The sequence below is a fragment of the Macrobrachium nipponense genome, chromosome 18 (genome assembly GCF_015104395.2).
Source record: "Macrobrachium nipponense isolate FS-2020 chromosome 18, ASM1510439v2, whole genome shotgun sequence".
Taxonomy (NCBI): domain Eukaryota; kingdom Metazoa; phylum Arthropoda; class Malacostraca; order Decapoda; family Palaemonidae; genus Macrobrachium; species Macrobrachium nipponense.
The window spans coordinates 24,288,151-24,308,366 of record NC_087211.1 but is presented as its reverse complement, the minus strand read 5'-3'; the positions used below and the strand labels follow the sequence as shown (position 1 = coordinate 24,308,366).

Below are 20,216 nucleotides of genomic sequence, written 5' to 3'. Positions count from 1 at the left end.
ATGGGATTTAAGGAGCACTCATTTAGACTTACTAGCATGTAGATGAACAGGAACAACCGAATGATTACTACTTCTTTGATGGCCCTCAGGCTTGAGCAGGGGATGTTTCCTTAAATTCAAATTCATAGGCCTGCCCCTTGTATCTACTCTGAATACTATTGAGCAATTTCAAGTTCAAGAATTGCTCAGTGTCTCCTGTAGAGCCCTTGTAGCCTCAGGGCAAATGATTTCCAGAATTTCCGACGCTCTTGGTAGATGTCTCATTCTTACGTTAAGAGAAAATCAATTCTACTACACAATTCCATACACTTCCATTAACTTAGGCATCTCCTTAATTGCTTGGAGATGTTAGAATGTCCCCTCCCAATAAGAAGATTTTCAAGTTATCATAGGATCTGACCTTAATTTAAAACTGCTGAGCCTGGGGTCAGAAGCAGTGGTCTGTATTGCTGAGGGTGCCGTTCTAGAGGTATTTTCAGCACCTGGAACCTTGCAGATGTCAATGTTTTCTGTCTAGAGATAATAAGACTTTTCACTGTCTACTTCCAAAGTTATTGTTCCATACGTACTTTCCTCGGTATTGCACCAAGTACTTTTAGATCTTGCTGAGGACCAGCACTATAAGGTGTTGAGTTTGAAGCCCCTTAATCTACATATCAGTCTCTCTCTGGAGTTTAGATGCAGGTCTAAACTTTTATCTAAATTACTATGAAACATTTTATTTAGCACTAGCAGCAGTTAATAAGTCAATTTATTGCCAGCACCCTTCTTTAAGCTGGTGTAAAGGGAAGGCTATTTTAGCTTTCTGCCTTAGAGCTGAGGGTAATCTTAAGACTATATTTTACAGTGACCTGTAAGAATTCCAATGTAACCCCTTAGAGGGAAAGAATAGGAAACTTCTCTGTCCTGTTGGGGCGATTAAAATTTAATCAGATAGGTTAAACCTAGAACATCTTTATTATCCTTTTAGAAACCTTGAACATCTTTGTCGAAGGTTAATCCTGGAAGAGGCAAAGATAACCTTTGGTTTTGTGGTTTTAGGAAACGTAGTAGATGATGATGTCAAAGGTTAAGCCTGGAAGAGAAAAAAATCAACCTTTTGTTTTGTGGTTTTAGAAATCCTAGCTGTCTTTGCCAATGGTTAAGCCTGAAGGCAAAGTTAACTTTTTGTTTTGGGTTTTTAGAAAACCTAGCTCCCTTTGCCAATGGTTAAGCTTGAAGGCAAAGTTAACTTTTCGTTTTGTGGTTTTAGAAAACCTAGAATGTATTTGTGAACGTTAAGTCTGGAAGAGGCAAAGTTAACCTTTTGCGTTGTGATTTTTAGAAATATAACGTCTTTGTCAAGGAACATGAGGCCCTTTGTGATGTATTGAATAGGCTAGTGCATGAGAACTAGCTCCATATCTTCTACCTTTATTGAAGGTAAACGTTCATAATGTGAGCAGCAGTTGTAACTTCATTTAGTGTTAAGTCAATTTATTGCTCCAGGACAGGATTGATGTGGTACATAGAAGTACAATTTGGTTTTTATCCGCTCACTACCTTAATTATACGGAGTTGTGTTTGAAAATAGTTAAGTCCTTAATCCACTACTAGTAGTGGGTAGTCTTTTCGTGAACTGAAAAATGAGCAATCCTTTGGGTTCTTTTGTTTAAATCCTGGGTTTTAATATTTATTGTAAGTGACTGTTGTTTTATAGGGCTTTTGGACCCAGGCACAAGGGTCCCTCATACCGCTGGTGTTTCATTCTGGCTGAATCAAAGCAGTTTTCTCCGCAAGGCTGCTCCTTGCTGCATATGTATGAGAGCCTTGCTCCCTGAATGGAATCCAACTTCTGGTGGTAGTAAAATCCAGCAAGGATTCCAGATCAGGTGAGAATGTTTTGGGTTTCATGCAAGAAACCTTTAGCTCAAATGGCTGAGCGAATTTTTGTCTAGCTGCACTACCCACCATCCTCTTCTTAATGTGGGAATCGGCTAACTTTAACAGTAGGTAACATTAAACTCAAATGACATAAATTTTCATAATAAAATTTATTATTTGGATACTTACCTACAGTTAAGTAGACCCACCCAGCCTCCCCACAACTTAGTGGGCTGTCAAGGAGAATTCTGACAAGAGCTAAAATATTTAAAACACACCCGGTGGAGAACAGGTAAACTAGATAGTCACCTGGGCAGCCATTCGATTTTTTGTTTGAATGCAGACTCGCCTAATCAGAGCGGAGATAGAGCTAACTTTAACAGTAGGTAAGTATCCAGATAATAAATTTTATTATTAAAATTTATATTTTTTATTTATTAATTTTAAAATATGTGCATATCCATGGATCCCACCACCTACAATGTGGGATTCAGCTATGTAACTATATACTTGGTAAGGTGCATATGTAAATATGAAATTTTTAATAAAAGTAAGATTTTATGTCTACTACCAAGTAGTTACATGATCAAAGCCCTCCCTCCTTCCCTCACATGGATAGTAGGGCATAAACAACTGAATTTTGTGTGGCGAATTTCAAAAATTCTAGCTGCCGACGGATTTAGAAACCGTAGCTATTTAACTACTTGGTAATTATACATAAAATCTTATTTTATCATAAAAATGTCATTTTAAGAGGTACATGGTATTCGGCAGTTAGTTTGAGCGATTTTAGAGGGGTTTTGATTTTCTGTGGTTTTTGCATTTCTATGGTTGGTTATGGAAGCTATCCCCATGAAAAAGTGGGGTAGCACTGTATGGAGTTCATATCAAAAGGAACGATACGCACAAGTAATTTTGATACTTCTTAGAATTGATACCTTGTTTGACCCATGGAGATTTGATGAGCAGCCCACATGATCCAGTCCCGATATGTACAGACTGTAGAGTAATAGTAACACTGAAACAATTCAATTTTATACATTCAACTTCCCTGCCAGATATATACTTAGCTATAGACTCCGTCGTCCCCGACAGAAATTCAAATTTCGCGGCACACGCTACAGGTAGGTCAGGTGATCTACCGCCCTGCCCTGGGTGGCAGGACTAGGAACCATTCCCGTTTTCTAATCAGATTTCCTCTGTCGCCCAGACCATCAACATTGCTGTTGGTTCCTCTTGACTGGATTTTCTTTTTTCATCGACAATTGATCTTCTTGACCGACTTTTGGTGACGTATCTGGATTGTTGGATTGGCATACGCTTTTGTGGACTGTTTTTGTGGACTTGCTTTGGAATTTTCTTAGAATGTCTGACGCCGGAATGGTGATGAGATATTGTGTGAATGTAGGCTGTAAGGCGAGGTTGCCGAAAGCTTCGGTTGATCCTCACACCGTTTGTAAAGGTTGCAGAGAGTATGAATATTTTTTTACTAACACATGTAAGGAATGCGAGAATTTGAGTGAGAAAGAGTGGAAGAATCTAACTACTTATTTGAAAAAGTTAGAAAGAGAGAGAATGAGGAAAGCTTCCTCAAGAAGTATGAGTAGTTCTAGATCTAATGAGCTAGTTCCTAGTTTGGGAACTTCTTCCCCTCTTGTAAGAATTGCCACTTCTTCCTTTTCAGCCTCTTCACCCATTGCAGATCCTGCAGATTCGGCAAAGGAACTTGCGGATCTAAAAGCCGCTTTCAAAATCATGGAAAACAAAATGGCTGCTTTGCAAGGTAAGGCTAGTGATTATACAGTGGACAGTGATATGAGTGTCCCCAGTGTAGTGGAGGGGGCGTCTGGTCGGCTCCACAATGCTCTCAGGTCTAGACCTCTTCCAAGCTCCCAAGCCCAGAGGAGAAGGAATGTCAAAAACCGTAAGGAGGTTGTGGAGATTCCCCACCGATCAGGTGTCCCTTCGGCAGGTTCTGTGACACCCCAGACTGCCAGGGATTGCTATTGTAAAAGCGTCCTTCGTGAGTGTTTTTCATCTTCTGAATCTTTGTCTCCTAGACGCAGTTGGAGGGATTCTGATCGCTCGCGACCATTGAAGAGGAGTTGGAAAGCCCCGGCTCTGGACTCGAGCCCTTAAGAACGCTTCCCAGAGGAGTCTCCTTCGGATGTAAGAGGGCAAAGAGAGCCCTATTGTCACCCGTAGTTGGCGTGGAACCTCTAGACACCTCTACTCCTCCTTCGCCTCCTCCCGAAGAGGAGAAGGAGGAGGCTACTAAGAGAATCCTCCTCTCCATGCAAGAACAAATATCTTCGTTAGTGGGAGTGCTCTCAAAGGAACCTCCTCGAAGGAAAGATACTTCTCTTCCCATCAAGAGGTCCTCTCGACGTATGGAGGTCCCTGCATACAGGCGCAAAGCTCCTTCCAGGAGTGAGGCTCCAAGCAGGAGCGAGGAGCCAACCAAACGCAAGGCGCCAGATAGGAGTTAGGAGTCATTCAGGCGCGTGGCGCCAGCCAGGAGTGAAGAATTAATCAGATGGGAGTCGACTAGACGCGTGACTCTGGTCAGGAGTGAGGAGCCAACTAGGAGTGCGACTCCAACCAGGTGCGAGGAGCCAAACAGGCGTGTGGCGCCAACCAGGAGTGAGGAGTCACCCAAGAGGCAGGAGCCAGGAGCCAGGAGTGAGGAGCCACCCATGAGGCAGGAGGCAGGAGTCAGGAGTCAAGAGTCGGAAACCAACCAAGAGGCAAGGTTCGACGAGACTAGTATCCGAGAGAGTTTTTGATGACTCTTCCCCAGACAGAAGCACCTCCCCTTCGGATCGAAGGAGGTCTTGGAAAGACTCATCCTCCAAACGGGATCGTTCTCCCTCTTCCGATCGTGTATTAGAAGAGGTGTCAGAAGACGAGTCCACTACAAATGAGGGACTGTCTAACTACAAAACGTTAGCCTCCTTATTGCTTCAAGAGTATGGAGACACTCTTAGCCCGGCTGCTCCTCCTTCTCCTTGTTCGCTCTTCTCGAGTACTACGACCGTAAAGTCCTCTGCTTTTCTTAAAATGAAACCAGCGATTTCTATGAAGAAAGCCCTCCAGTCTCTAGATTCATGGATGGGCAAGAAGAAAGAGTTGGGCAAAACAGTGTTTTGCATGCCTCCATCCAAACTCCTTGGAAGGAGAGGCATTTGGTACGGGACAGGAGAAGCCATGGGGCTTTCTCTCCCTGCATCAGCAGACGCAGACTTCTCAAATCTGGTTGATGCTTCCAGACGGCACTCATTAGGATCGGCCAGATCGACATGGAGCGTTTCGGAGTTGAACCACCTTCTTAAGGGACTCTTCATCGTTTTAGAGGTGTTCAATTTCCTAGACTGGTCTCTCGGAGTACTTGCTAAGAAGTCTCAGGACACGGAATTTCTTAACCCTTAAACGCCGAAGCGGTAAAAATCAAAAACTCCCCCGAATTCCGGAGCCGGTTTTGAGTGAGCGCGGAAGCGGAAAAAATAATTTAAAAAAAAAATCACAGCGCGCTTAGTTTTGAAGATTAAGAGTTCATATTTGGCTCCTTTTTTTATCATTGCCTGAAGTTTAGTATGCAATCATCAGAAATGAAAAATAATATCATCATCATATGTAAATAATGCGATATATGGTAGCGAAAAAAAAAAATTCATACATAATTGTATTAAAATCACGCTGTGCAAAAAACGGTAAAAGCTAACGAGTTTCTTTTTTTGTTGTTGTATTGTACACTAAATTGCAATCATTTTGATATATAATACATTGTAAAACAATAAAAGCAACACCGGAAAAATATTATCACAAAATGATGTACGAATTCGTAACACGCGGACATAAAAAATGTTTTTTTCAAAAATTCACCGTAACTCTAAATATTGTTCTAGAGACTTCCAATTTGTTTCAAAATGAATACAAATGATTGAATATTACGATACTGTAAGAGTTTTAGCTTACAATTGCGTTTTTCGACCATTTCGGTAGAGTCAAAGTTGACCGACGTCCGAACGTGGTTTTTTTCTATTTATCGTGATTTATATGCAAATATTTTGAAAATGAGAAAAGCTACAACCTTCAAAATATTTTCCTTTATTTTACATGAAATTGCGCACATTTTCATTTATAAAACTCTATGAAATGCCTAATATGAAACGGAGCAAATTTTCCGAGAATTCGATGTACGCAATTCGGAGATTTATGGCGGAGAATCCGCGCGCGGAGGGAAGGAAAGTTTTTTTTATCATTCACCATAAATCGAAATATTGTTCTAGAGACTTCAATTTGTTGCAAAATGAAGGTAAATGATTGAATATTACTAAAATATAAGAGTTTTAGCTTACAATTCCGTTTTTTTTTCGACCATTTCGGCAGAGTCAAATTTGACCGAACATGGTTTTTTTTCTATTTATTGTGATTTATATGCAAATATTTCAAAAATGAGAAAAGCTACAACCTTCAATTATTTTTCGTTGTATTCTACATGAAATTGCGCACATTTTCATATATAAAACTTTATGTAACGGCTAGTTTAAAATGGTGGCAAACCTTACCACAATCGCACGTATGATTTTTTCGGAAGAGGTACCGCTCGCGGACGTAAGGAAAATGTTATTTTTTTTCATAAATTCACCATAAATCGAAATATTGTGCTAGAGACTTCCAATTTGTTACAAAATGAGGTAATGATTTCATATTACTAAAATATAAGAGTTTCCTGCTTACAATTGCGTTTTTCTACCATTTCGGTAGAGTCAAAATTAACCGAAGTTGAAAAATTTGTCACTTATCATTTTTTATATGAAAATATTTCAAAACTGATGAAAGCTACAATCATGGGTTGATTTTAGTTGTATTGTGCATGAAATTGCGCACATTTCCATGTATAAAACTTTATGTAACAGCTAATTTTAAAATGGTGCAAACATTACCACAATCGCATGTATGATTTTTTTCGGAAGAGTTACCGCGCGGACGTAAGGAAAAAGTTTCTTCACAAATTCACCATAAATCGAAATATTGTGCTAGAGACTTCCAATTTGTTGCAAAATTAAGGTAAATAGTTGAATATTACTACAATATAAGCGTTTTAGCTTACAATTGCGTTTTTCGACCATTTCGGTAGAGTCAAAGTTGACCGAAGGTTGAAATTTTGGCACATCGTTATTTATATAGAAATATTTCAAAACTGATAAAAGTTACAATCATGAGTATTTTTTTTGTTGTATTTTAAATGAAATTGCGCACATTTTCATATATAATACTTCATGTAACGGATGATTTAAAACGGTGTGCAAAAATTATGTCAAAGTGACGAAATAATTTTTGAGATGTGTCACTGATACTTTTTAGTACGATAAGAAAGAAATTCGCGCTTGCGCGCCTGCGTAACGATTGTAAACAAAAAAACGCCTTGATCCGTGAACTCCCAGCATCCCCCAAGGCGCGTGATTCAAAAGTTTTCCGCTGGTAGGCCTATAAGTATTTTTCCGCGAATTTTTAAAAATTTTTTGAGCCGACGTATGGTACGTCCATTCGGAAATCGGGGGAGATTTTGACTCGACGTTTAATACGTCCATTCGGCGTTTAAGGGTTAACAACCCAGAAGTTCTACATAGCGTCCTGGCATGTATGGATAAGGCAGTCCAAGACGGCTCGGGGGAGGTTTCCTCCCTTTTTGGAGCAGGCTTGCTAAAAAAGAGATCAGTGTATGCTTCTCTCTTGTCTAAAACTGTTTCTCTGAGTCAGAGAACCGCTTTACTGTTCGCCCCTTTGTCCGATCATCTGTTCCCTTCTCAGCTGGTGAAAGATATTTCACGCTCACTAACTGAGAAGGCGACACAAGACCTCCTTGTGCAGACATCGAAGAAGAGTCGTCCTATAGTGTCAACTCTTAAGAAGGACCCTCGTCCTCCTCAGCAGCCCTTTCGTGGAGGTGCAGCGGCTCGTCCCCCCTCCAGAAAGAAGAGCTCAGATAAAAGAGGAAGGTCTTCCTTCCGGCCCTTCAAGAAGGGAAATTGACTCTCAGATCCTCCGAACACCAGTAGGCGCCAGACTCCTGAACTACGCAGGAGCCTGGGCGCTGAGAGGAGCCGACTCCTGGTCGGTGTCGGTTCTAAGGAAGGGATACATCATCCCCTTCAAAGACAGTCCTCCCCTAACCTCTACTCCTCGGGAACTGTCCGCAAGATACAGAGATCCTATAATGAGAGATACGCTCCTTCGAATGGTGGAGCAAATGTGGGAAAAGGAGGCCATCGAACTGGTGCAGGATCCACACTCCCCGAGATTTTACAATCGCCTTTTCCTAGTTGACAAAGGCTTCGGGGGGGAGGGGGGTGGAGACCGGTGCTGGACGTAAGCGCATTGAACCGATTTGTAGTAAAAAGAAGAAAAGAAGAAAGTTCCGAATGGAAACGTCCTCCTCGTGATGTCAGCCCTACGTCCAGGAGATTGGATGGTCTCTCTGGACTTACAAGACGCAGTATTTTCCATGTCCCCATTCACCACTCGCCTGGAAAAAAAACGAAAAAATATCTTCGGTCATGATAGGGGGCAAGATTTTTGCAATTCAGGGCTCTGTGTTTCGCCTGTCTACAGCTTCTCAGGTCTTCACCAACCTGATGGCGAATGTAGCGAAAATGGCTTCATCTAGAGGGAATCAACATCTCCCTTCTACTTAGACAACTGGTTAATCAGGGCCAAGTCAGAGAGCCAGTGTTTGGAGGACCTGATGATAACACAAAATCTGATACAGTCTCTGGGATTACTCGTAACCTCGAGAAGTCACAAACTGATCCCAGCCAGAACCTGGTTTATCTGGGGAATTCAGATGGATTCTCGGGGTTTTCGGGTGTGTTTCCTTCGCAAGAGAGAGTCACTCGAGGCTTGTCAAAGATCTCGAACTTCTTAGAGAGAGAAACACAGTTCAGCGGAAGGGAATATTTGAGCCTGTTAGGGACTCTGTCCTCGCTAGAGAAGTTCTTCACTCTAGGGAGGCTTCGCATTCGCCCTCTACAGTTTTTTCCTGAAAAAGGTATGGAGTTGGAAGACGGGGCAACTCTCAGACTCTTTTCCGATTCCCCAGGAGGTGAAGAATCACTTGAAGTGGTGGTTTATTCCTCTCAAAAAGAACGAAGGCTTGTCTCTTGCCCTGCAGAACCCCAACCAAGTGTTATTTTCCGACGTTTCGGAGTCGGGATGGGGAGCAACGCTAGGAACAAGGGAGGGTGTCAGGCACCGGGCGGAACAGGTGTCTTGGCATATCAATTGCAAGGAACTAGTAGCCATACACCTGGCCTTTAAGGTTGTTCTTCGAGGAGGTAGTCAGAGGCGGGGTGGTTCAGATAAACTCGGACAACACCACGGCTCTGGCTTACATCCGCAAACAAGGAGGGACTCATTCGTTCTCCCTCTACCAGCTAGCAAGAGATCTGTTAATCTGGACAGAGGAAAGAGGTATAACTCTCCTCACCAGATTTGTGCAGGGGAAACGAAACATGAGAGCAGACAGACTAAGCAGGAGAAATCAGGTCCTTCCCACAGAGTGGACTCTACACGCAGAAGTGTGTCAAAGTCTGTGGTCCCTGTGGGGGAGGCCTCACATAGACCTGTTTGCTACGTTCCACTCCAAAAGGATAGAGATATTTTGCTCGTTAGTGGAAGATCCAAGAGCCTTTGCAATCGACGCTTTTCTCCTAGATTGGTTGGGCCTAGATGCCTATGCCTTTCCCCCATTCAAGATTCTGGGGGAAGTGCTCAGGAAATTTGTGTCTTCGAAGGGGACGAGGTTGACCCTCATAGCCCCATTTTGGCCAGCCCAAGAATGGTTCACGGAGGTACTGGAGTGGATGGTGGACTTCCCCAGATCTCTGCCAAGCAGAACAGATCTACTCAGACAACCCCACTTCGAGAGGTTTCATCACAACCTCCCCGGTCTCGCTCTGACTGCCTTTTGACTATCGAAAGACTCGTCAGAGTGAGAGGGTTTTCTCGCAAGGCTGCAAGCGCTATCGCTAGAGCCCGCAGATCCTCTACTAGGCGAGTATACCAATCGAAGTGGGAAGTCTCTAGGAGATGGTGTAGGACGAAGAAGCTGTCCTCCTCCAGTACCTCTGTAACCATCATTGCCGATTTCCTCCTTTTTCTTAGAGAGGAATCGCAACTTTCTGTGTCAACCATCAAGGGATACAGGAGTATGCTGTCAGCAGTATTCCGGAATCGAGGGCTGGAGATTGCAGAGAATAAGGATCTCCACGATTTGATTCGGTCTTTCGAGACTTCGAAATCGAGAACTCCGAGAACACCTAGCTGGAATCTGGACGTGGTCCTAAAATTCCTCGCCTCGGACAAATTCGAACCTCCACATCTTGCCTCCTTTCGGGACATTACTAGGAAATGTTTATTCCTATTGTCCCTCGCGACAGCCAAAAGGACGAGCGAATTGCATGCTCTGGACTCTAAAGTTGGTTTTAAAGGAGATTCGGCTATCTGTTCGTTTACCAGACATTATTTCTGGCGAAAAATGAGGAAAACCCTTCAAAGGCCTTGGCCCAGGACTTTGAAGTAAAAGGCCTATCTAAACCTGGTAGGTAGAGAGATAGAAAGGTCTCTTTGCCCGGTTAGGGCTCTTAAATTTATCTTGATAAAAAGAAGCAGAGGGAGGTTGTCAACAGGGTCTTTGGTGTGCTGTGAAGAACCCCAAAAGACTCATGTCTAAAAACGCCTTAGCCTTCTTTGTGAGAAGTATGATTATTGAGGCGCACAAGAATTGCCCGGATGAATCCTTCAGACTTCTAAGAGTTAAAACTCATGAAGTAAGGGCAGTAGCCACGTCGCTAGCGTTTCAGAAGAATGCGTCGCTGAAGAATATCCTAGAAGCTACATATTGGAGATGCAATTCAGTTTTTGCATCTCATTACCTGAAGGATGTAAGGGTGACCTATGAGAAATGCTTCTCTCTGGTCGTCCCCGTTTGTGTCAGCAGATACAGTACTGGACTTGGAGCAAAGACTGATCCTTAAAAATTTTTAATTTTAGAGGTACATAAACCCTCTGGTCAGATATGTTCTTGGTTTCCTGCTAGCAGGAGTGCTTGGTGTCGCACGGGCGGCCGCTGCCTATGCTAATAAGGGAGACTAGGTGTGTATATGGCTAGTAGGGAGGTACAAATTTTTTTTTGTTCTTATAAAGTGTATGTGATTTTCTTTTATGTTTCGAGTTATTGGTTGTTTGTAAGGAGTTTGGGGATAACTCCTTGCAATCTTTAGAACTAACATGAATGTTAGGATCGGGTGATCGGGATCGGTGTTGTGCTCCTTGAACAAGGTGTATTGTCATGTTAGTGGAATAGCACCCAATCACAAAGGCCTTTAGGCTCTGCCGAGTAAGTGGATAAGACCCCATTGGCAGACCCACAAGAACTCTTAGCCATAGATCAATATCTCGCTGAGGCTCTTGAGGCGAAGCAGACTCCTGGGCAGTAGCCACGAAGTCTTCCGCGTAATCAGGTAGGAACCAAGGTTTTATTAATACCTACAACATGTTGTTTACCTGTCTATTTCAGTAGTTAGCTGTCTCTTACCCACCACCAATGGGTGCCAATCAGCTAAGTATATATCTGGCAGGGAAGTTGAATGTATAAAAATGATATTGTCATGATACAATAAAGTTTTATACATACTTACCTGACAGATATATACGATTAATGGCCCACCCAGCCTCCCCGCAGGAGACAGGTGGAAGAGAGGAAATCTGATTAGAAAACGGGAATGGTTCCTAGTCCTGCCACCCAGGGCAGGGCGGTAGATCACCTGACCTACCTGTAGCGTGTGCCGCGAAATTTGAATTTCTGTCGGGGACGACGGAGTCTATAGCTAAGTATATATCTGTCAGGTAAGTATGTATAAAACTTTATTGTATCATGACAATATCATTTTTCTGTAAAAGAAAACTATAGAGATTGCTTTGTGTGTCCATCTGCACTTATTCTGTCTGCCCTCAAATCTTCAAAACTACTGAGGCTAGAGGGCTGCAAATTAGTATGTTGATCATCCACTGTTTAGTCATTATACATATCAAATTGCATCCCTTTAGCCTTAGTAGTTTTTATTTTATACAAGGTTAAAGTTAACTGAGATTGTGTCTGGCTGAGCATTTCATGGGCCGGGGCTTGTGCAGCATTATACCAAACCACCGAAAGATAGATCTATTTTTGGTGGCCTTTATTATAAGCTATACAGTCAACCCCCCCCCTCATATTTGCGGATTTCCCTCTGGAATATACTATAACCCTATTATTTGCAGGAAATTTGCCTATATGCAGTATTTTTCTATGAGAAATATCCACAGATTTCTGTTTTTTTTTATTTTATCAATTTCATCACAAAATGCACTTTATGAAAAAACTATGGAAAAAAAGCAGGTATAACATTTTCAATGTTTTTTTTTTTTTTCTTGAGTTGTAGTGAACAAAATAGGCAGTTTTAAGTTCTTCTATAGGCTTTCAACTATTCGGGGATTCTGGTACCCATACTCTGCAAATACGGAGGAACACTACAGAAAACTGTATTTCTTCGGTGCATTTTTAACTTGTTATTTTTTTATGTGATAGCCATAACATAATGGACATTTTTTATGTGATAGCTGTAACATAATGGACCATGAATATCAAGTGTAAGATATTTTGTTAGAATTTCAACCATTTTCGATAATATGTAGTCCGATTATAAGATTTTGAAAAAGCAATAGCTAAGTGAAAAATTAAAATTTATTTCATTAAGGACAAATCCTTCAGAACAGCCCTTTAAGAGCTAAATTAATTAGCTCTGTGATCTGGTTACACTACTTGATGGTAATATTCTTCCTTGTAAAATGTTTTGATTGCAAATAGCATTAGCTATGTACTTAATGTATGTATTATATATTTCTTATATGAGTGGCACTTAAATTACCTGTCTAAATTTGATTCCTCCAAGTAATTGCTGTGAAAGTGAGTAAAAGATGTCTGCAGTGCTGTCAGGATATGCTTAGGACTTAATTTTTTTAACTGGTCATTTATGAGATTTTAGATTTTTTCTTTTTTATTCCAGAGTGGAGTACATTGCAGAAAGATTCTTTTTGTGTCATCCAAAGTTGGAGGTGGTTTCAGCTGAATGGCATCCAGGGTCACTAGATCATAATTACATTGCACTCCTGGCATCAGATAGCTATTTGAGGTTGGTGTCTAGTGAGAATCATTGTCTGAAGTAGAAAGTGGTTTGATAGAATGCATAATTAGGAATTTATGGTAAATATTAACGGAATAATAAATTTGGTCATTTAATTCCAGGTTGCTGTGTGAGAAATAGGTTGAAAGTCCCCAGTATGAATAAAGACCAATGGATTTTTGCTCCTTTATTTTGATAAGGGTTTCAAATATTTTTTGTGGTTTATAATGGTAAAGATCACAATGACAGGAGTGATATTATTGTTTGAGGCACACATACCTATAAATAATATTATAGCTGGTTATTGTGTCTTTGTAGAAATTTTTTTTTTTTTTTTTTTTGCTTCAACCAAGTTCTTATTAGCTTATTGTAGTTCAAGTGTCAAAACAGATCAATCACCTTATACTACAGTTATTATTGAAAATATAAAATTTGTGCATCTTGTTTGCCACAAAAGATGTGTTTGTTACAATTTTTTAGCTCCAATGAATCATATGTTGTCTTGTGACTTCTGTGCTAAAAACTACACTAAGTGGTTTGGTATTGGAGTTAATTGATTTTTATTCCATATTTGAGGCATTGCTGAGGCTCATTGGTATCATTGACCTTTGTGCTATTGGAAGGGACATCCAAATGAATTTACATGTTCCCAGCACAACTATTGGAAAAATTGATTAGCTAAAATCGTTGTTTTTTTCCAAAAATACAAACAAAAGCCTCTTTTATAGAAGTATTTCTGGTACAAACTTTTTTTGTGTGGTCATTGTTCTTGATGGGTGACATTATAGTATTGTTCTTTGTTTTTGTGTGCAGTGATTATTCAGTATGTCAGAAATAGTTACAATTGCAGGCAGTCCCCCGGTTTACGATGGGGGTGCCATTCTTGAGGCGTGTCATAAGCTGAAAATTGCCGAAAGCCGGAAAATCGTTAAAATTCCTAAGAAAACTTTACTTTTAATGCTTTAGGTGTATTAAAAACTATGTAAACTGCATTTTTATTGCATTTTTTTTTATAAAGAACCCTTCTAATATTGATTATTTTGCACTTTTGGAGTCATATTTCTTCTGCCAGATCGGCGTCATAAGCAACGTAACCCTGGAACATGTGCCGTAAACCTGGAACCAATTTCTGATGAATATAATTGAAAAGTGCCGTAACCTTGGAATGTCATAAGTCGAACCCATCGTAAGCTGGGAACTGCCTGTATATGAGTTTTATTTTATTTTTCAAATGACACCCTCTATCTTAATAAAGTCATACTTGTATAAGCTACAAAGCTTTCAAGTTTACCTTGTTATGAGTTACATAGGTTTGTGGATTTTATCAACTTTTGTCTTTACAATGAGATTTTAATTTTGAATACTAGAGAAACAAAGTGGTAGTAATGGGAAGTGTCAAAAATTTCTTTTGTTATAGATTTGTTTTTGTGAACTTGATGGGGAAAGTCGTGTTACCATTTTTGCACTTCATCACTTTCCATCCTTCTTGGTCCTTGGACTTGGGCATTGGGAGTTTGCTCGTGGTTATCATCTGGGATTTCCCATGAATATTTTCTTCTCTTGTAGAAAGGGTGCCAGATTGTTTCATTTTCTTGGATCGTACCACCTCGAGTAGCTGTTAGTAGTTATGAAGTTTATTACCAACCCTCAGTATATTTCCAAATGAGGTGCAGAGTGGTTTAGAATTGGAAACATGGTTTCTATCTGTGTATTTTCAGTCAAGTCCTTCTATCCTTGTGTACAGACTGCTACAAATGAGGTAATCTGGGGTGTCTCTTGTAAGTGATCCTCCTGGATTCCCCCAGTATTCCATTTATAGAAGGAATTTAGCTTAACAGAACTATAGAGCTGCTGTATACTAGACTGTATACCACTAGACTTTGCAAGATGCTGTGTATGCAACATAGTTACGTCTTACCTTTGTAAACTTGTGTTGCATAACTTGAATAATTGCTTTACATGTTTCTGGGATTATATATGCTTCAAGAAACGACCTGTTGCACGTAAGTGAAGTGTGTCCAGCAACCTCTCGTGCAGTGACTTTGGATGTCTCATACAAGTGTGTTTTTTATTTCCATAAGAGGGGAGACCATACGTAATAATTCCATGGCAGTCTGTTAGTCCATTCTCGGGTAATTAAACTAGTCACCAGTGTAAAGTTTCAATCATAAACAATCGTGAGATAATTAATTTTATTTCTTCAACCATAGTTCAATTCACGCTCTCCTTTTTTTCTGAGGTTTTCCAGTTTCTGTTGCAAAAGAGCAGTCTACAGCGTTATCACTGAATGGAGGGCCACGTCCTCACTACCAGGTTTTGCCAAACTGAAGTGAATCCAAATGTCTATATGCAACGCAGATGCCGGAAACTTAAAGGAGCCTGATCTGGCGGTCGTATCATCTATGAGGCCCTTTAGGTATTGTAGCAAAGGCTGCAATACTTGGTTAATGAAAGCCTGTTATGACCAGCATTCCATTTGCTCTAGTTGTCGGGGCCAAGTTTGTTCTCCTCAATTAACTTGTATGAATGTGAGAATTGGGAAGATAAGGTGTGGAAGACTTCAAAGACTTATATGAATAGCCTTGAAAGAGATAAGAGGAGAAAAGCATATTCTGGGGCCAGTGGTAAGAAGTCCTTAGCTAGTCAGGTTGATGTTGATGCCTCTATTTCTTTCTCCATTTGTTGCACCTATCCCAATGTCTCCAACTGTATTAACCCATTTTTAACCCTGGCTCCCTTGCACCCGAACTCCATCGTTTTGCAAGCCTCGAATTGTGAGTAGATAAGAAATTTTGTATGATGTAGCAGGCCATGGAACAATTGGGAGCTTCAGGAAAAGTTCTCATGGACAAGGTAGGTAAAGATGATGTTAGTGCCACTGATTCTCCTAGGCAAAGGTCCTTGGCATACTCCCTTAAAACTGGGAGGAGTCATACTAGTAGCCTAAGGGAAGTCCGTGGGATCTACCCACGGGTAGTTGCTCCCTTGGTCGGTCCTGTTGTCATATCCCAGGTCTCAACAGAGCACCACTGGAAAGGCATCTTTAAGGAAGTGTCTAGTCTTTCCTCGAGTGTTTTGAGTTCGGAGGAATTGACTCCTAGGTGCCAATGGCGCTTTGCTGATGAATCTCGTTCGTTGAAAAGGCGACCGAGGATGGATTTGTACTCTCCTTTACCTTCTGAGAAGGCTAATGATCTTCTCTTAGAGCAACGGTCGTCATGCAGTTTCTTGAACATTCATGAGGGATTCTCTCAGGGCGTTCCTGTTGTGGAAGGACAGTTTGTGCCAGAGAAGCCCTCTTCCTCTAGGAGATGTTCTTCCTCGAGAAAATTCTCTGTAGAGTGATCAAGTGTTGCACCAGTTGGTGTTCCTACACCAAGGAAAGTATAGTTGAGTGCCCGTTGGCGCCAGATACATCTCCTCCTGCTCCTCGCTCGTCAGTTGTAAGTTCAGTTCCTGAGTCTTTGGAGGTACATAGTGATGTGTTAATGTCTGCTCGAGAGGTGGTACCTTTGCTCCCTTCAGTGCCCGATTCTCCAGTGCCTGCTGAGCTTATTTTCTATGCTTAGGAAGTGCCCTGCCCTGCACCTGAGCATCTGTCAGCACCTGTGCATTCTTTGGCTTCTAGTCTCCTTGAGACTTCAAGGTACCCAGTGGTGCCAGAGTACACATCAGCACTTGTGCTTGCTCAAGATCTACCATCTCCTGAGCTCTCATTGCTGACAGAGCACCCATCGGCACGTGCTATCTCCAGATCTACCATCTCCTAAGCTCTTAATGCCGACAGAGCGCCCACCAGCACCAGAGCCCTCACTGCCGCATGAGCTCCCTTCACCACATGAGCATCCAGTAGTGCCCGAGTGCCCATTGGCACCTCAGCTCCCATTAGCACATCAGCTGACGTTGGTTCTTGACTTTGTGTCTCCGCAGTTGCCAGTATACTTTTAACTTCTGCAGTGCCCCCACAACCTTCAGAACTTCAAGCTTCCTCTACTGTTAACCCTTCAATGGTGGACATTCAATGGAAACTAGATAGTATTTTAGGTTTGTTCCAAAAAAAAAAAAAAACCCCAGAGCCTTCTCAACTCCCATTCAACTTTTGTCTTGTCTCTTCGGATGAAGAAGAGGAATTAGAATAGGAAACTCCTCCTATAGCATATGCTTCATTACTTTGCTATCTGTTAGCAAATTTCCCTGGTTTCTTTCCACGAGCTGCTCTGGTGTCCCTGGCTTCAACATACCAGATTGAAAACCCGGTAGAGGGCTACTCAAGACTTCCCAAGTTGGTACTTTCCTCGTTGGCCATGAGGGCTTTGAAAGAAGTTGACGGGTGACTCTCGGAGAAGAGAGAGCAAGGGAAAGTCAACTTTTGTTTTCCTCTTTCATACACGATAGGGGAACTTCTCTGGTCCGATAGACTCCTTCAGGAGGTCTGCTTTCATCTCGGCCAAGATTACTTTTGACTTCGGAGCTTAACTGTCTGTTGAAAAACCACTTTCCGTGTATTTGAAGTCATGAGCTTCCTGGATTGGTCTGTAGGAGCATTGGCTTGTAAAATTAAGGAGTGTTCTTCTGTTTTTGACGACACAGTCTCAGATTTGTTAGGTGTAATGACATGTCTTGGTAAAGGCTTAGGGACAGTTCCCAGGAGTTGGCCTCCCTTTTCACCTTAGTCATTCTCAAGAAGAGGGAGCATTGGTGCTCCTTTACAACCAAAGGAGTAACTCACTTGCAGAGATCCACTCTTCTTTTCTTGCCTCAAGACAATAAACACCTGTTTCCACTGACTACAGTTTTGCAGATTTCTTCTGATTGTCAGAAAAAAATCTATGCAAGATCTTTTGGCAAAGTCTGCAAAGCATCTTAGAGAAATGGCTGCCCCTAATGTTCATGCTCCTTCTTCCAAGCAGGATCAGCTCTTTCGTGGCAGAGGTAAGCAAAGAAGTTTCCCCATAGCTCAAGGGAATGTCTGCTTTACTCCCTGAGCAATTAAGAAGTCATCTTTGTCAAAACCTGTTAAAAAGTGAGAAGCAAGTCCTTCATCCTCCAGTAGGAGCAAGACTCCTTCATTATTGGTGGAGTTGGGAAGCGAGAGGGGCAGAACCACAGGTTTTAAAGGTTCTAAAACAAGGATACTCCATTCCCTTCAATTGAAACCCTCCCTTGACTAGTTCACCGGTAGCTTTAATAGCATACTCTTCCAACTCAGAGAAAATCTTACTCTCGCCCAAGAAGTTTCATCCCTGTTAGAAAAAGAGGGCAATGGAAGGACCTCCACTCCTGGGGTTTTTACAATTGACTGTTCACTCCATGGGTTTTTGCAACTGACCCTTCATGGTCCCCAAGGCTTGGGGGGACTGGAAGCCAGTTCTGAACGTGAGCACCTTGAACTTGTTCGTGTTGAAGACCAAGTTCAAAATGGACACAAATGAGACAGTACTTTCTTCAATTCATCAAGGCGACTGGATGATCTTGATCAATATGGCAGATGCGTACTTCCATATCTCTATTCACCAAGACTCAAGAAAATTCCTGAAGTTCATTTTCCAGAACAAATTTACAAATTCAGGGCACTGTGCTTCGGCCTATCCACAGCTCCCAGGTGCTCACCCATGTTCTGGCTACCATCGCAAAGTGGCTACTTCTAGTTGGTATCATGATTTCTCTCTACCTCGACAAGTGGCTTATTCACTCCCAGACAGAATGAAATGTATGGAGAACCAGCAGAAAACCCTTGCTCGAGTCCATTGGTAGGGGTGTAAGAATACTACTACCGTAGGTCCTGCGTGTCGTAAAAGGTGTCTAAAAGGATAGTTGCTGCCTTGCAGTCGTACTTTTTTTTAGTAAAAGGCTAGGGCCACCGCTAATAACTGGAAACTGCTGCCTTGCAGTCTTACTGTTTAGTAAAAGGCTAAACCCACTGCCTACAACTTTAGAAACTGCTGCCTTGCAGGTGGACTTATTAGTCGAAAGGTGAGGCCCACCGCCAATAACTTTGGTTGATGACAACAATGGCATGCGGTTGTAAAAACCTCTTTGCTAAATAATAAACCATGCCTGATTTTGTAAGGAAAGGTGCATCAGGCAACTGACCCCTTAGTGTAGGGATAATAGTGGGAAATAAGAAGATATAGTGACCCAAATAGGGTCATTGATGCAAGTCCTTATGGACAAATTTGAGAAAAGTGAAAGTGCTAGTGCAAGTGCAGTGAGAGTGGAGGAGGTGACTGCTCGTCCCAGTGAGTCTCTAGGTGAAGGTCACTGCTATACTCCCATACCAGAGGCTAAAAGGAGGTCAGCGGGATCTGCCCACAGGCAGCCATCCCCTCAGTCCAACTTGTTGTATCCCAGGTTGAGACAAGAGACAGCCATTGGAAAAGCGCCTCAGAAGTGTCAGCTTTCCTCTAGTTTGGGAGACTTGTCCAAACAAGGCGTCAATGGCACTTCCCCAATGAGTCACGCTCCCCGAAGAGGTCTTCTGTCAGGGGCCTGTCTCTTCAGCTGCCCAACAAAGAATGGAGGGAGCCTTCATTGAGCTCTCAACCCTCTTGCAGGAAGTGGGATAGTCCTGAACGTTTCCCTGTAAATAATTCATATTTTAAAGAACTTCATATTTAATTAGGAAAAATACAATCTACTCTCCAAAATTGTGATTTTAAAAAATGTTTGGTGTAGGTGACTGCATTGTTCTGGTGTAATATTTTGTGATACTAAGCCCTACACAGGGGCAATTATGTATGCCTTGTTGGCCTTTGGTATTGACCATCGCCACAAAGCCATTTTTTAATACTGTCAGCCTTTGGAGCACTCCTTCGCTGCAGTCCCACGTCAGCAGAGGCTTCCCGTGGCTTTACTGCCGCTCTGCTGTATGTTGAAATGAGCGCTGACCAGAGGCAATATCTACCTGCAGCAGTTCTCCCAACAGGGGAGGAAACAAGCATTGCTTCAATGCTAGCTATATATTTATTCATTTGTATTTTTATGTTTTGAGTTGTTATGTTGGCCATAATTCCCACTTTTTCAGTTTGGAATCAGCTAAGTAATTACAGATAGTCCCTGGTTATTGGCAGTCCAGTTTTATGGTGCTTGTGTAGTGCTGAAAATTGTAGAATTTCGCTGCCAAAATACTCC

The 20,216-nt window shown here is 41.8% G+C and overlaps 1 protein-coding gene across 1 annotated transcript in view; it reads left to right on the top strand.

The window, feature by feature from the left end:
* Positions 1 to 20,216, top strand: part of LOC135196925 (nucleoporin 88-like) — a 168,359-nt gene that overhangs the window by 33,491 nt on the left and 114,652 nt on the right. Inside the window, exon 3 of the mRNA XM_064223763.1 lies at positions 12,969 to 13,094. Within this exon, the coding sequence (XP_064079833.1) occupies positions 12,969 to 13,094 (126 nt within the window). The remainder of the gene's footprint in view (positions 1 to 12,968; positions 13,095 to 20,216) is intronic.